The 14,504-nt window shown below is 40.2% G+C and overlaps 1 protein-coding gene across 2 annotated transcripts in view; it reads right to left on the minus strand.

Moving 5' to 3' along the window:
• LOC124546019 (glutamate synthase [NADH]) overlaps positions 1-14,504 on the minus strand; it is a 360,968-nt gene that overhangs the window by 111,092 nt on the left and 235,372 nt on the right. For both annotated transcript variants that reach the window (XM_047124987.1, XM_047124986.1), the window contains exon 6: positions 2,911-3,054. In XM_047124987.1, the coding sequence (XP_046980943.1) occupies positions 2,911-3,054 (144 nt within the window). The remainder of the gene's footprint in view (positions 1-2,910; positions 3,055-14,504) is intronic.

The following is a 14,504-nucleotide window of genomic DNA, read 5'->3' on the forward strand; positions in this document are numbered from 1 at the left end:
ACAAAATATGCAAGTGACACACGAATCTGTAACGTGCTGAAAAAATTTCTTCCCCTCTATCAGCTTGATAAAACCCACAAAATATAATGCCTCTTGAGTGCATAAACCGCAATAAAATTGAGTGTTCAAATTAAAATTTGCTATAAATCACACTCCACAACTTTCAAAGATTGCCTCATTTCCTATTTTTTGGCTCAAGAACTCAAATTACATTTCTGTAGCTGTTTTATCTTCACAGAGATCTTTGTAACATTAGGATTTTGACAGCAAGTAAAAAGATCAACAAAACATTGCCTATCTGGAAATTATTTCCGATTATTCTGGAACATTTTCTACAAACAACAACAGCAGCAATTAGTAAACGGGACAGTATGTGAGCTGTATCTAATAGAATGTCTTTTCTACTAAAATGTGTAGCTGCGGCATTTTCAATTTTACCTGGCAATATATTGAAAAAACAGTATTTCATGTAAAGAACCTTGCATCTACTTTCCTCACAACTGACCAGGGTTCATTTTATTAGAAATGATAGGCCCCTAAGTTGTATGTGGTCATTTTCATGAACTTCTTTCGTTAGATTCTTTCTCATGAATAAAGTTTTTGTACAATTTCAATGCTAAATTTATTGTGACATTTATTTACTCCCCTCAACCCCATGTACTACCACCTTCTTAGTTTTGTAATTCCCTGAGACACTAAAATCACCCCCTACTCTATCTACGTTCTTTTTATACTCCAGTCAATACTTCTTTTGATACTATATTCAACACAAAACTCGGTCTGCAGTAGTTTTAAATTGTTTCTATCTTTTAAACAGAAAATAAATGTGAAAACTCTTAGTATCTCTCTGTTCTGTTCGGTGTCTATACCTGTGGACATTGCACATAGCTCAAACATTAAGACCGATACATACCTGTAACTGCTATTTCAATTATTAAAGCATTTAAATGAAATTTTATACCTTCCTTCAGTTATTAGTCAACTACACGAACAACCAGTATTCCATCACGTATGTGCAGAGTGATCACAAAGCCCCATTACCCCCATTGTATTATGTAAAAGTTGTTGAATTATTGTGATTCTTCTGCTTCTCCCAGCGTGCTTCATGTCGAAACAGTTCACGGGTGAAATTGCCAGATGTCTGTGTCCAACGGGCACAATATTTCAGCAAAAGACCATGTTGCCACCATCAAGTGCACTAGTGAATTGACTGATGGGAGGTCAGCACTACATTTTTATCTCCTCCTCTCTCCTCCTGACTGGCCACTCAATTGGCCATCCGTGCCCAGGATCCCCAACCTCACTGCTCCCACTGACGCAGTGTTCTATTCAAGGTTCATGTCCAGGAGCGAACATTTGAGGCACCTCTGTTGTTCCTCCACTACCACTCTCTCTGACAACAAAAGTCTCAAGAATTTAAATATCTGAGCGCGGTTTTCCAGAAGAATGGCTACAAGGAGTGGCAAATTCGAAGAACCATACATCCTACACGCTCTGTACAAACAGTGGAACTAGAAGAGGATTCTCAGAGAGATGCGGCCATTGCTTTAATTCCTTGATCTGGCAAGTTATCTGGCAAGATAGGATGAATTCTTCAGGAACACCAAGTGAAGATGGTCTTCTGCTCACTTGCCAAAACGCAGGCACTATTTGGTAGTGTGAAAGACGAACTTTGACTATGTAAATTGAGGGTCTATCACATGCCCTGCCAATGTGGTAATATTTACACACGTAAGATGGTGCATACTTTCGAAGATCATTGCTGATAACACCGACACCATACCAGATCACAGCACCCTAACTAGTTGGCAGTCACAGAACATTGCCCAATGGAACTGCATGAAATAGACTACAACCACACCAATGTTCAGACACAGATTTCAAAACTCTGGGACAGTGTCATTAAGGAATCTTGTGAGATTTGAGTAAGGGAACCTCTCATGAATCATGACAGAGGGTACATTCTTAGCAAGGCACAGGACGCCACTATTAAAATAGTTAAGAAGAGGAATGAGGTACAAGACAACGAACTAGACTTTGTGGCAGGCGGAGGAACAGCAGAGGTGCCACAAGCGTGTACACCTGTGCGTGAACCTTGGACAGAACACAGTGTCGGCAGGAGCAGTGGGGCTGGGGACGCTGGCCACGGACGGCCGATGGAGTAGCCAATCAGAAGGAGAGGAGAAGGAGACAAGTGCGGCACCAATCTTCCCACAGTCAGTTCATCAGCGCACCTGATGATGTCTGTATGCAGGGCCTGAAGGTGGCGTAGTAAAACGTTGAAACTGGTTGCCAAATAAAATACGGATGAAAACTGACAGCTGAAAGGTATTCAATTTGACATTCTCTATTGAACAGCCGAGTCCCACAACCATTTCTAAAAAGATGGATCTACAGAGACTATATTATGGCAACGTGGGTGTTTGCTGAAACATTGTGAGGTGCCACCCATTACAAGACAGTTAGTAAACTCAAGGATGCTGCTCAACATGCACTACTGCTGTCACGCCAGCAATGTTGAGTAAAAGTACCCATCACAAAAGGAGGGGGGGGGGTCATACTCTGCTATGAAAATGACTGTGTACACACAGACACTCTCAAATAAATAATAGACAATAGTCACACGACCTCAAAGTTGTCTTCTGCCGTGATCTTACATTAATACAATGCAAGATCTATGATTATGTGGACACGTTATTGGGGGTAATGGGACTTTTTGATCACTCTTTACTTCAAATAATCAGTTGTCTCAACATGTGTGCTTTAACACTTTATGTAATTTCATTTTAACTGAAAGTTAAAAGCTTGAAATGAAAAGCTTGAAATGTCCAGCAATTAATTTTGGTACAGCAGAAAATTGTAAATGTAAAAAAAGTACCGTTGTCAAGCAATATTTTTTCTTATACGTACGTTTAGGTCCTTGAAGTATGTCCACAACTGATCAGCAGTCAGCTGACCTTTGTAGATGACAACACTGAGTGACAAGGAACAAATGTAGAATCTACTTCCTGGTTTCGGAATGGTGTGTGTGGCCCTCTTGCGTAGAACGAACACCTGGAACAGAATATTTATTAGTGTCTTTAACATTATGATAACAATTTATATCGCCTCAAACAAAAAACACAATTACTATTATAGAAGTATATTACCTCAGAGTTAATTCTGTGTTCCTTTCAAAAAATGCATATAGAATATAATGCAAAATTTATCATTTTTATTATAAACACGACTAATAAAGAATTATACAGCTATGCTTCACTACTTTTGATTCAAGTGCAGTCACAAACCTAACAGTGAAATACCTAGACATTTAAATTGTGTGCCACATTGGGTGTTGAACCTGGATCTTTGATTTGGGAAGAGATGGTCTTTCCAATTGAGTTATCCACACAACTCCTAACTTGCCTCAGGTTTCAGTTCGAGTGTACATGCCTCCTACTTTCCACGATTCATTCTCTTGAGGAAGGTCTCTAATTACATAGTGACCAATGTCACTTTTTCAAATTTACTTATAATAATTATAAAAAATTAAAAGGGAACTGCTGTGAAGGTCATATCATACCAACAGATGTCCTGAAGATGCTTGTGTAAGAAATCCTCATAATACGAATTACTGCCCTTTTTTACAATTTACTATACACAATAACGAATACGTCACTCCAAAAATGAAAGCCTCAAAAAATCATTTGTGCATGCAAGAAAAATATGTTTATTTATTGATTCACCGGTTCCTCTTTTTGGCAATTATTTCTTATATGCTGAAAAAAGATACTAATCAACAAGTGCATCAACTCTGGAAGAATACCAGTAAAATTGCAAACTGCTACTCTTCAAAAAAGAATGATAGGGAAAACGTGGAAAACTATTGTCCATTCAGTTTGCTGTCACATCTTTAGAAACTCCCGACACAAACTGCAACAAACTGCCTCACAAGAGAACAGGATTCCTGTCAATCAGTTGAGCGAGCTGGATTTGGGAAAGGTTTTTTGACTATGTATCACTTTCAGACTAATTACCTCCTCCTTGAGAAAATAACAGAGTATAACATCAAGATTCATCTGGCCTTTATAAATTATCAAAAAGCTTTCGACTCTGTGGAGGTCTGGACACTCATGAAGGCCCCTGAAAATGCTAGGAAAAATACATTGTGTGTGTGTGTGTGTGTGTGTGTGTGTGTGTGTGTGTATGTGCGCATGCGCAAGCAACAACGACAGTCACAGTGGATGAAGGCTTTATAACCAGTGAGATCCCAGTCGGCAAAGGAGTTCATGGAGGTGACAGAATTGCTCCGAAACTGTTCAACCTTGCATTGGAAGACATACTGAAATCAATAGACCGGAAAAACAGGGGAATAAAAGTCAGTAATTCATATCCGAACACTCTGCATTTTGCCGACGATGATGTTCTACTACAAACTTCTTTGAAGAATGAATTTACTGAGTATGTTTTATGCCATGATTGGTCTGTTTAGCCACTGGGAGTACAGCGGTAAGTTGAGCTGAAATACTCATTCCATGCCAGAAAAAGCTGTACATGCTCTGAACTGAGCTGCAACCAATAACAACAATGACTTTATACAAGATCTTCATTTATCATTTTTTTACTGAATAAATGTTTTGCTTGATTTAGAAACATGAACAGAAATTAATTCCACTGGACCACAGGAAACATAAGTGGTGTTTGACCACAAATGTTGGTGATTGGAGATGGAAATCGGGTATTTGGCTTGTCTCCCAGTTTCTCTGAACAGAAAACATGGGGCACAGCACATGAATGGCCGGGCACTTAACTGTAAGCTGATATAAAGCTTCTCTTTTTCCTTAGCAACACAGTTATTTATTATAATCTGAAATATGTTAGCCAAACTGATGCAGTTTCGTTCTCATTTTCCACATCCATACCAATGTTCACATTAATACACATGTTCTGCTGCATACTAATGTCTGCGTTGTCTGCATGTACTCCCATTAACATTGACCATTAGCATGCAGGACAGTCATGTTGCTAGTATCTCATAAAGAGAGAAAACTGACAATTCTCAAAGGGCTTGTAAGAAATACAGAAAAGGTAAAAGGCAGAATGTAAACACTGGTAATTCTAGTAAAATTTGGTGGAAGCAATTTAAGCCAACTCATCTGAAACAAGCTCGGCAAATTATATTCAAGAGAAGAGTACCACAGAAATATGAAGAAAGGTGGTGTCACAGTTAAATTCTGCTTAGTTTCCAAGTGAAAAAATGTCACCCTCTACCTTCCCATCAAATTTCTTACAATTTGCTCTCCATGATTCAATGACAACCATCTTGTAGTGGCTGCCACTGCAGTTGGATAAGCATCTCCTTGATGCTATCTCACTGGCTAAGCAAATCTGTGATGTAATTCCCCATGGAACTTTCCAATCACGTTGAATATTAATGACATTACACTGATGATGTTATCTATTATGAAGTACTGTCTGAAAGAAGCTGCATAAACATGCAATCAGATCTTGATACGATTTCAAAATGGTACAAAGATTGGCAACTTGCTTTAAATCTTCAGAAATGTAAAATTGTGCGCTTCATGAAACAAGAACAAAACTTAGTATCCTATAACTGTTATATCAGTGAGTCACAGTTGGAATCTCCAATCTCTTGCAAAAGAGTGGGTGTAACACTTTGCAGGGATATAAACTGAAATGATTACATATGCTCAATCATGCATAAAGCAGGTGGTAGGCTTCGATTTGTTGGTAGAAAAAGGAGACTGCTTAAAAATCACTTGTTCAACCCACTGCAGTATGCTATAGCGTATGGGACCAATATCAAATAAGACTAATATGGGATATGAACATATACAGAGAAGGGCAGTACAAATGGTCATAGGTTTGTTTCAACCACGGAAGTGTGTCGCAGAGATGTTGAAGAAACTTAACTGGCAGACTCGCGAGGATTGACGTAAAGTATCCTGAGAAAGCCTACTTACGAAGTTCCCAGAACTGGCTTTAAATGACAACTCTGGAAGTATACTACAACCCCTCTATGTACAGCTCACAAAGGGATCATGGGTAGAAAATTAGATTAAATGCCTCTGTGCATGCTGTAATCAATCAATCATTCATCCACACTACATATTCGAACAGAACAGTAAGAAATCCTAATAACTGGTACAACAGGACGTGCCCTCTGCAATGCACTTCACAGTAGTTCAAATCTGTAGGTTAACTTAATTCTACCTTGCAGTGATTCCAAACTGAAGATTATTAGTTCATTCTAGTCAAATGACGCGTTTCCAAGCTACTTTTTTCCACTGGTGAATTGTATTTCCTGGCACCTGGCTTTCCTACAGATAGTTTACATGATCATTCCATTCAAAATTGTCCTCTAAGCATACCGTAACCCTCACATATTTATGGCTGTGCCAGATTTCAATCATACTTCAGAGATAGTGCAAAAAGCAATAACATTATTTTGTCCAACATAGGATGTCCATAAGTGTCATAATCAATTTTGTTAAATTAAAGCTCCAGTTGCACATGTAATTGGGGCTGCCATATCATAAAAACTGATAATGGGTCCTCCAATCTCTCTGTCTCTCTGCAGGGGGGAGGGACGGGGGGGGGGGGGGGGGGGGGGGGCGAGCACACACATTTTCAGTAATCTCTATTTTCATAGGAAATGAATTTACTATGATGTTCCCCAAGTGACACAAACATGCATGACCGAGCGAGGTGGCGCAGTGGTTAGCACACTGGACTCGCATTCGGGAGGACGACGGTTCAATCCCGTCTCCAGCCATCCTGATTTAGGTTTTCCGTGATTTCCCTAAATCGTTTCAGGCAAATGCCGGGATGGTTCCTTTGAAAGGGCACGGCCGATTTCCTTCCCAATCCTTCCCTAACCCGAGCTTGCGCTCCGTCTCTAATGACCTCGTTGTCGACGGGACGTTAAACACTAACCACCACCACCAAACATGCATGGTATGATTTCCCCTAAGATGTGTTGTACAGAACTTCTGGCTTTTTCCAGTGATCTTCCATTTTTCGGCCGTCACCTTAACGTTCTTACTGACAGTTACAGATGGACAACTCACACTCTCATACACAGCTCGGGCACAGCTGCACGATGATGCAACAGTTACATAAATGCAACACACTGAGATATTAAGTACAGGGCTATTACAAATTATTGAAGCGATTTCATAAATTCACTGTAGCTCCATTCATTGACATATGGTCACGACACACTACAGATACGTAGAAAAACTCATAAAGTTTTGTTGGGCTGAAGCCGCACTTCAGGCTTCTGCCGTCAGAGCGCTCGAGAGCGCAGTGAGACAAAATGGCGACAGGAGCCTAGAAAGCGTATGTCGTGCTTGAAATGCACTCACATCAGTCAGTCATAACAGTGCAACGACACTTCAGGACGAAGTTCAACAAAGATCCACCAACTGCTAACTCCATTCGGCGATGGTATGCGCAGTTTAAAGCTTCTGGATGCCTCTGTAAGGGGAAATCAACGGGTCGGTCTGCAGTGACCGAAGAAACGGTTGAACGCCTGCGTACAAGTTTCACGCGTAGCCCGCGGACATGCTGGAAAATTGGCTCATGCCACAACTGGAGATCGACAGCGCCGACTTCATCTTTCAACAGGATGGTGCTCCACCGCACTTCCATCATGATGTTCGGCATTTCTTAAACAGGAGATTGGAAAACCGATGGATCGGTAATGGTGGAGATCATGATCAGCAATTCATGTCATTGCCTCCACGCTCTCCCGACTTAACCCCATGCGATTTCTTTCTGTGGGGTTATGTGAAAGATTCACTGTTTAAACCTCCTCTACCAAGAAACGTGCCAGAACTGCGAGCTCGCATCAACGATGCTTTCGAACTCATTGATGGGGACATGCTGCACCGAGTGTGGGAGGAACTTTATTATCGGCTTGATGTCTGCCGAATCACTAAAGGGGCACATATCAAACATTTGTGAATGCCTAAAAAAACTTTGAGTTTTTGTATGTGTGTACAAAGCATTGTGAAAATATCTCAAATAACAAAGTTATTGTAGAGCTGTGAAATCGCTTCAATCATTTGTAATAACCCTGTATTTTAAAATTGTGATTTATAAAACTCAATAAAATGCAGTTTCGGTGCTCGGTTAAAAGCGCTGAATTCTCAGCGATTTTATGAAATACCCCGATTTTTCCAGGTAAAATGCAATTCCTTGATAATCCCAGGTTTTCCGGAAGAATCGCAACCCTGAGTACGACAGCTGTAGATTCGAGCAGTGAAACAGTGTAAATTTGACGATCTTCGATTGCGGTCTAATTTAGTCCAAGCTGCCATAACAATAATTATTAAATTATAACTACCATACGCACTTGCTCATAGTTACAAGTGTTGCCGTGACAAGGAAATTGTGAGTGTAGTGACTGGTTATCCTGAAATAGCCTATCGTGTGAAGAAAATGGGGTGAGAACGTAGGGAGTACGCAGCTATTGCACGGTGGAAACATCGGCACGTGTACAGTGTGTGAACTTTTAGATTGCAGACCTCTCCCTAGTCCTGAATCGGTAGATTCTACCACTTCTATCGGGTAGAAGTCGGTAAACGTCGGGAGGCTTCGATAGGCACCCAGTTTCGACTGCTGCCAACATTTCGTAGCTGACTGTGTTTTACAAGGTAGCCATTGTCGTCGGCTTCGTTATCGTTTTGCGCTGTACTGTTCTGCGTGTTTTTATTGTGCAGTTGTGCTAAATATTATCAAAATGAGTGAAGAGAAAGTTGCTGGCCCATCTCGGGAGTCGCCAATAACCCCTACCGGTAGGCCTACGGTTAGAAGGAAACCAGTATTACATAGCGATGCTCGCAAAATTATCGGATAAATGGTTTGTGAGCGCATAGTAGGCACACACATATATATATATATATATATATATATATATATATATATATATATATATAAGAATGGGTAGCTCTGAGGAATGAAGTAGTGAAGGCAGCAGACGATCAAGTAGGTAAAAAGACGAGGGCTAATAGAAATCCTTGGGTAACAGAAGAAATATTGAATTTAATTGATGAAAGGAGAAAATATAAAAATGCAGTAAATGAAGCAGGCAAAAAGGAATACAAACGTCTCAAATATGAGATCGACAGGAAGTGCAAAATGGCTGAGCAGGGATGGCTAGAGGACAAATGTAAGGATGTAGAGGCTTGTCTCACTAGGGGTAAGATAGATACTGCCTACAGGAAAATTAAAGAGACCTTTGGAGAGAAGAGAACGACTTGTATGAATATCAAGAGCTCAGATGGCAACCCAGTTCTAAGCAAAGAAGGGAAGGCAGAAAGGTGGAAGGAGTATACAGAGGGTCTATACAAGGGCGATGTACTTAAGGACAATATTATGGAAATGGAAGAGGATGTAGATGAAGACGAAATGGGAGATATGATACTGCGTGAAGAGTTTGACAGAGCACTGAAAGACCCGAGTCGAAACAAGGCCCCGGGAGTAGACAACATTCCATTAGAACTACTGATGGCCTCGGGAGAGCCAGTCATGACAAAACTCTACCATCTGGTGAGCACGATGTATGAGACAGGTGAAATACCCTCAGACTTCAAGAAGAATATATTAATTCCAATCCCAAAGAAATCAGGTGTTGACAGATGTGAAAATTACCGAACTATCAGTTTAATAAGTCACAGCTGCAAAATACTAACGCGAATTATTTACAGACGAATGGAAAAACTGGTATAAGCCGACCTCGGGGAAGATCAGTTTGGATTCCGTAGAAATGTTGGAACACGTGAGGCAATACTGACCTTACGACTTATCTTAGAAGAAAGATTAAGAAAAGGCAAACCTACGTTTCTAGCATTTGTTGACTTAGAGAAAGCTTTTGACAATGTTAACTGGAATACTCTGTTTCAAATTCTATAGGTGGCAGGGGTAAAATACAGGGAGCGAAAGGCTATTTACAATTTGTACAGAAACCAGATGGCAGTTATAAGAGTCGAGGGGCATGAAAGGGAAGCAGTGGTTGGGAAAGGAGTGAGACAGGGTTGTAGCCTCTCCCCAATGTTATTCAATCTGTATATTGAGCAAGCAGTAAAGGAAACAAAAGAAAAATTCGGAGTAGGTATTAAAATTCATGGAGAAGAAGTAAAAACTTTGAGGTTCGCCGATGACATTGTAATTCTGTCAGAGACAGCAAAGGATTTGGAAGAGCAGTTGAATGGAATGGACAGTGTCTTGAAAGGAGGATATAAGATGAACATCAACAAAAGCAAAACAAGGATAATGGAATGTAGTCGAATTAAGTCGGGTGATGCTGAGGGAATTAGATTAGGAAATGAGACACTTAAAGTAGTAAAGGAGTTTTGCTATTTGGGGTGCAAAATAACTGACGATGGTCGAAGTAGAGAGGATATAAAATGTAGACTGGCAATGGCAAGGAAAGCGTTTCCGAAGAAGAAAAATTTGTTAACATCGAGTATAGATTTAAGTGTCAGGAAGTCATTTCTGAAAGTATTTGTATGGAGTGTAGCCATGTATGGAAGTGAAACATGGACGATAACTAGTTTGGACAAGAAGAGAATAGAAGCTTTCGAAATGTGGTGCTACAGAAGAATGTTGAAGATAAGGTGGGTAGATCACGTAACTAATGAGGAGGTATTGAATAGGATTGGGGAGAAGAGAAGTTTGTGGGACAACTTGACAAGATGAAGGGATCGGTTGGTAGGACATGTTTTGAGGCATCGAGGGGTCACAAATTTAGCATTGGAGGGCACCGTGGAGGGTAAAAATCGCAGAGGGAGACCAAGAGATGAATACACTAAACAGATTCAGAAGGATGTAGGTTGCAGTAGGTACTGGGAGGTGAAGAAGCTAGCACAGGATAGAGTAGCATGGAGAGCTGCATCAAACCAGTCTCAGGACTGAAGACATTATATATATATATATATATATATATATATATATATATATATATATATATATTTTAATGCACATGACGATTTCAGGTTCGTTTACGAACAACATTTAAAGCGAGTTTTACTTCCAAGCCTTTCGTCTGCTTTCGTGTAAACATGACGCGTAATTTGTAGTGCCAGCACTGCAACTGGCAGGCGTGCCTTGTCTCTCTCTCTCTCTCTCTCTCTCTCTCTCTCTTCCCCCCCCCCCCCCCCTCACCCTCCCCAACGGCTCCTCGTCACCCACCAGCCAATGGTTCCTTCCACCTCTCCCCGCACTCCCTTCAGAATAGCGATGGGCAAACAAACACGTAAGTGTTTCGAAACAAATGAAACAGTACAATGTAATGTTTCGATACGCTGTTTCGAAACAGTTAAACAGTTTGTGTTTTGTAATCTAATAAACCTAGACATTTTATCATCTTGAATGTCTACTGTATAGGTATGCCCATATAAACACAAATGAGGTGCGAGAGCGCTAATCATATCGCAGAAAGTATGAAACTATCACTTAGGCGTCTTGGCAGTTTCGTATTTCATGCAGCAAATGCGCTGCTTTCGTGTCGTGTGACTTTCATACTTTTCAATTGGCTGAGGACAGCCATAGCTGAAGACAGAAGAACCACCACGAACGAAACTGGAGGTGGGAGCGAACTGCAGAAACAACGGATATGGTACTGCGATTCCCACATTCCGCTAGTATGGGAATATACCCATCCTGCTAATTCCCATGCACACAAAGGGAATCATTGTGGGTAATAAGCACAGTGACTATAGACTCACAAATAGTGCCAAATAATTCGAATAAATAACAAAATATAGCAGAAAAAAATTTGTCTTTCAAGGTGTTTCGAACCGTTACTATAAATTCACCATGCATCCCAGGCCTTCCCGTTCACCATTACACTATCAGTGATATGTCAAACAGATTGCTTGCAATTATACCTACATTAAATTTATGTATATGTATAATAACTGTCACTCTACGCCTTTTTTTTTTATTCAAAATGTTCTAGGCTTACTTGCGTTTCTTAATATGATTACTGTACTTGAACAGAGAAACGCATGTTATAAAAAAAAGTGTAATTTAAGTGAATGATTTTCACGTATTTATTATTTTGAATGTGAATAGTATGCGTCGTTTTATTGTTTGGTTAATGTTTATAAAGCAAATGTTACGCCATTTCGGAACAGGACAGTAACCTAGAAACGAAGCTTTATTTTCGGATATCTTAAGCTTCATGCTATTGCTTGTCAAAACGATTTCGACACTCTTTAAAGTGTTTCACGAAGTGGTATGTTGTGTTTCAGTACCTGTGCCGAGCCCGAATCTCGTCCGACACAGAGCGGAATGAAACATCACTGTTTCGATACAATCAGTCCGTTCCAAGCACAGGTGGACTGAAACAGCCTTATTTTGAAACAACGATACAGTTTCTGTGTCTGGCTCGAGATCGAATCTGTCCCGATATCCGAGACAGGGGCGGAATGAAACACCACTGTTTCGAAACAGTGAACCACAGCCGTTCCGAAACACTGAAACAGTTCCACGTATCGATACACTGTATCGAAACATAGAAACAGTGGCCAAGTCTACTTCACAACTCTGCCGTCTTACAGTTAACACACTGTACCGAACTGCTGAAATCCTGGAGGTGCTTTCGAAACTTGGCTGATTATTTTACTGTGCGTGACGGATGATGGTAACCAGAAATGAATGGAGTACTTCAACCGGTACAACCTAGTGTATGCATACTTATCTTGCGATATAGCGTTTGTAAAATACGCAAGCGAACATTATGCAACAAAACACGTCTTTCCTTATCTACACTGCGGTAGCCGTCGCGCACTTTCCAGTTTAAATTTGCTGTTAATGAAAGCCAGCAACAGAATACGTAAAGAGAAAAGATCAATGATGTGCGCATTATACAAAACAACATGGCAGTCTAAACATGTTTCAGCTTTACCTTCCAGTTTCTCTTAAGACATTTTAATGATTTCTGCCACATTAGTAGCTGCTTCCGTGGCATTACAACGCTTCGCGTAATTGAAGTAAGACGTTTGGTATTAAAACCGCCTCATCGAGGTCGCAACAACACAGCATGACGCATCTAGCGAGAACCAATCTTTGTCGTAATTCGTGTTACCCGTCATAGGTTTCGCGAATTGTTTTGCTATACCAATGTCATTTTTACCAGGAAAACTGAACCTGATATTCACATGTGATACATTTCACGGACGAAGCGATCTATGACAGCGTGGAAAACAATCTTATAGCTTCTCTGGGATGGCACAAGGACAATACTTCGAATAAACAGCATCTACAAATTGTTTAGCCTCGCTGCAAAGTATCTGGAATGAAAAATGGGATTTATATGCTTTTAATATTTTATGGACGCTGCGTTCATTAAACGGTTAACAGTTAAATGTCTACAATATTAGGAAGCCGTGACCTCCATATTCAATCAAATCAAGATGCTTGAACAACATATTTTACACGGCAGTTCTCGGCTGCCCGCTAGACATAAACAGTACATCCTGAACGTGCCTGATATCAAATCTGTGTTAACAATTATATCTGTGTTAACAATTATATCTGTGTTAACAATTATATCTGTGTTAACAATTATATCTGTGTTAACAATTATATCTGTGTTAACAATTATATCTGTGTTAACAATTATATCTGTGTTAACAATTATATCTGTGTTGACAATTATATCTGTGTTGACAATTATATCTCCGTTAACAATTATATCTGCGTTAACAATTATATCTGTTCCCCGTTCTTTTCCAAAGACAATGATGATCTTTTCAAATGTCAACACAGACCGCAAAGACAGATTGGTCTAACATCAGGTGGGACTGTATGGAAAATTTGTTTTGTTGTGTATGAGAGTAAAGTCCACCAGTGCTTTGAATGGACAGAATTCTGTTCATACGCCTGCTGTCGTTTTTAAACAGTTGAGAGATTCTTGAAAACTGTCTGGTTTCTGTCCTAATATGATGTTACATGGCGTCATTTTTTTTGTACTGAGTTTAGCTAATAGATACTTATATTTAGTAACGGGTGATGTGTTGATCCTGCTGAACAATCGCCGCTTACGTAACATAATGACTCCCTTAGTCCTAGTGCTCCATCAAGCACGTTCGTAACGGCATATGAATTCGAAGTGTTCACCTAGAAGAGTGTCACAGCGTGCTTGAAATGAGAGGCGTTATGGGTCAACGTAGCTTTCAGTTCAGCCCGGAGAGTACATAGAATTTGTGTGTGTGAACCGGTTATTCGTACTTCAGGGTATTTCTATTTGGAAATTGTAATCACATCGTCTTCTCGACATATGCTGCTTGTACATGGAGTCTTCAATAAACCAAAAATATATTTAAAAATGCTGAACTCTCCTTTCAAAGCAAAGTGTTCATCAAAATCACCGTTTTTGCAACTCAGAAAGTCTAAATCTCCAAAATTCGCTGTCTCACCAGCACGCTGTTGCTCCTCGCAGGCACGCGCAATATGCGCTCCTGTCAGGTCACTGGTGCCACGTCAGATTACGC

The sequence above is a fragment of the Schistocerca americana genome, chromosome 8 (assembly GCF_021461395.2).
Source record: "Schistocerca americana isolate TAMUIC-IGC-003095 chromosome 8, iqSchAmer2.1, whole genome shotgun sequence".
Lineage (NCBI taxonomy): Eukaryota > Metazoa > Arthropoda > Insecta > Orthoptera > Acrididae > Schistocerca > Schistocerca americana.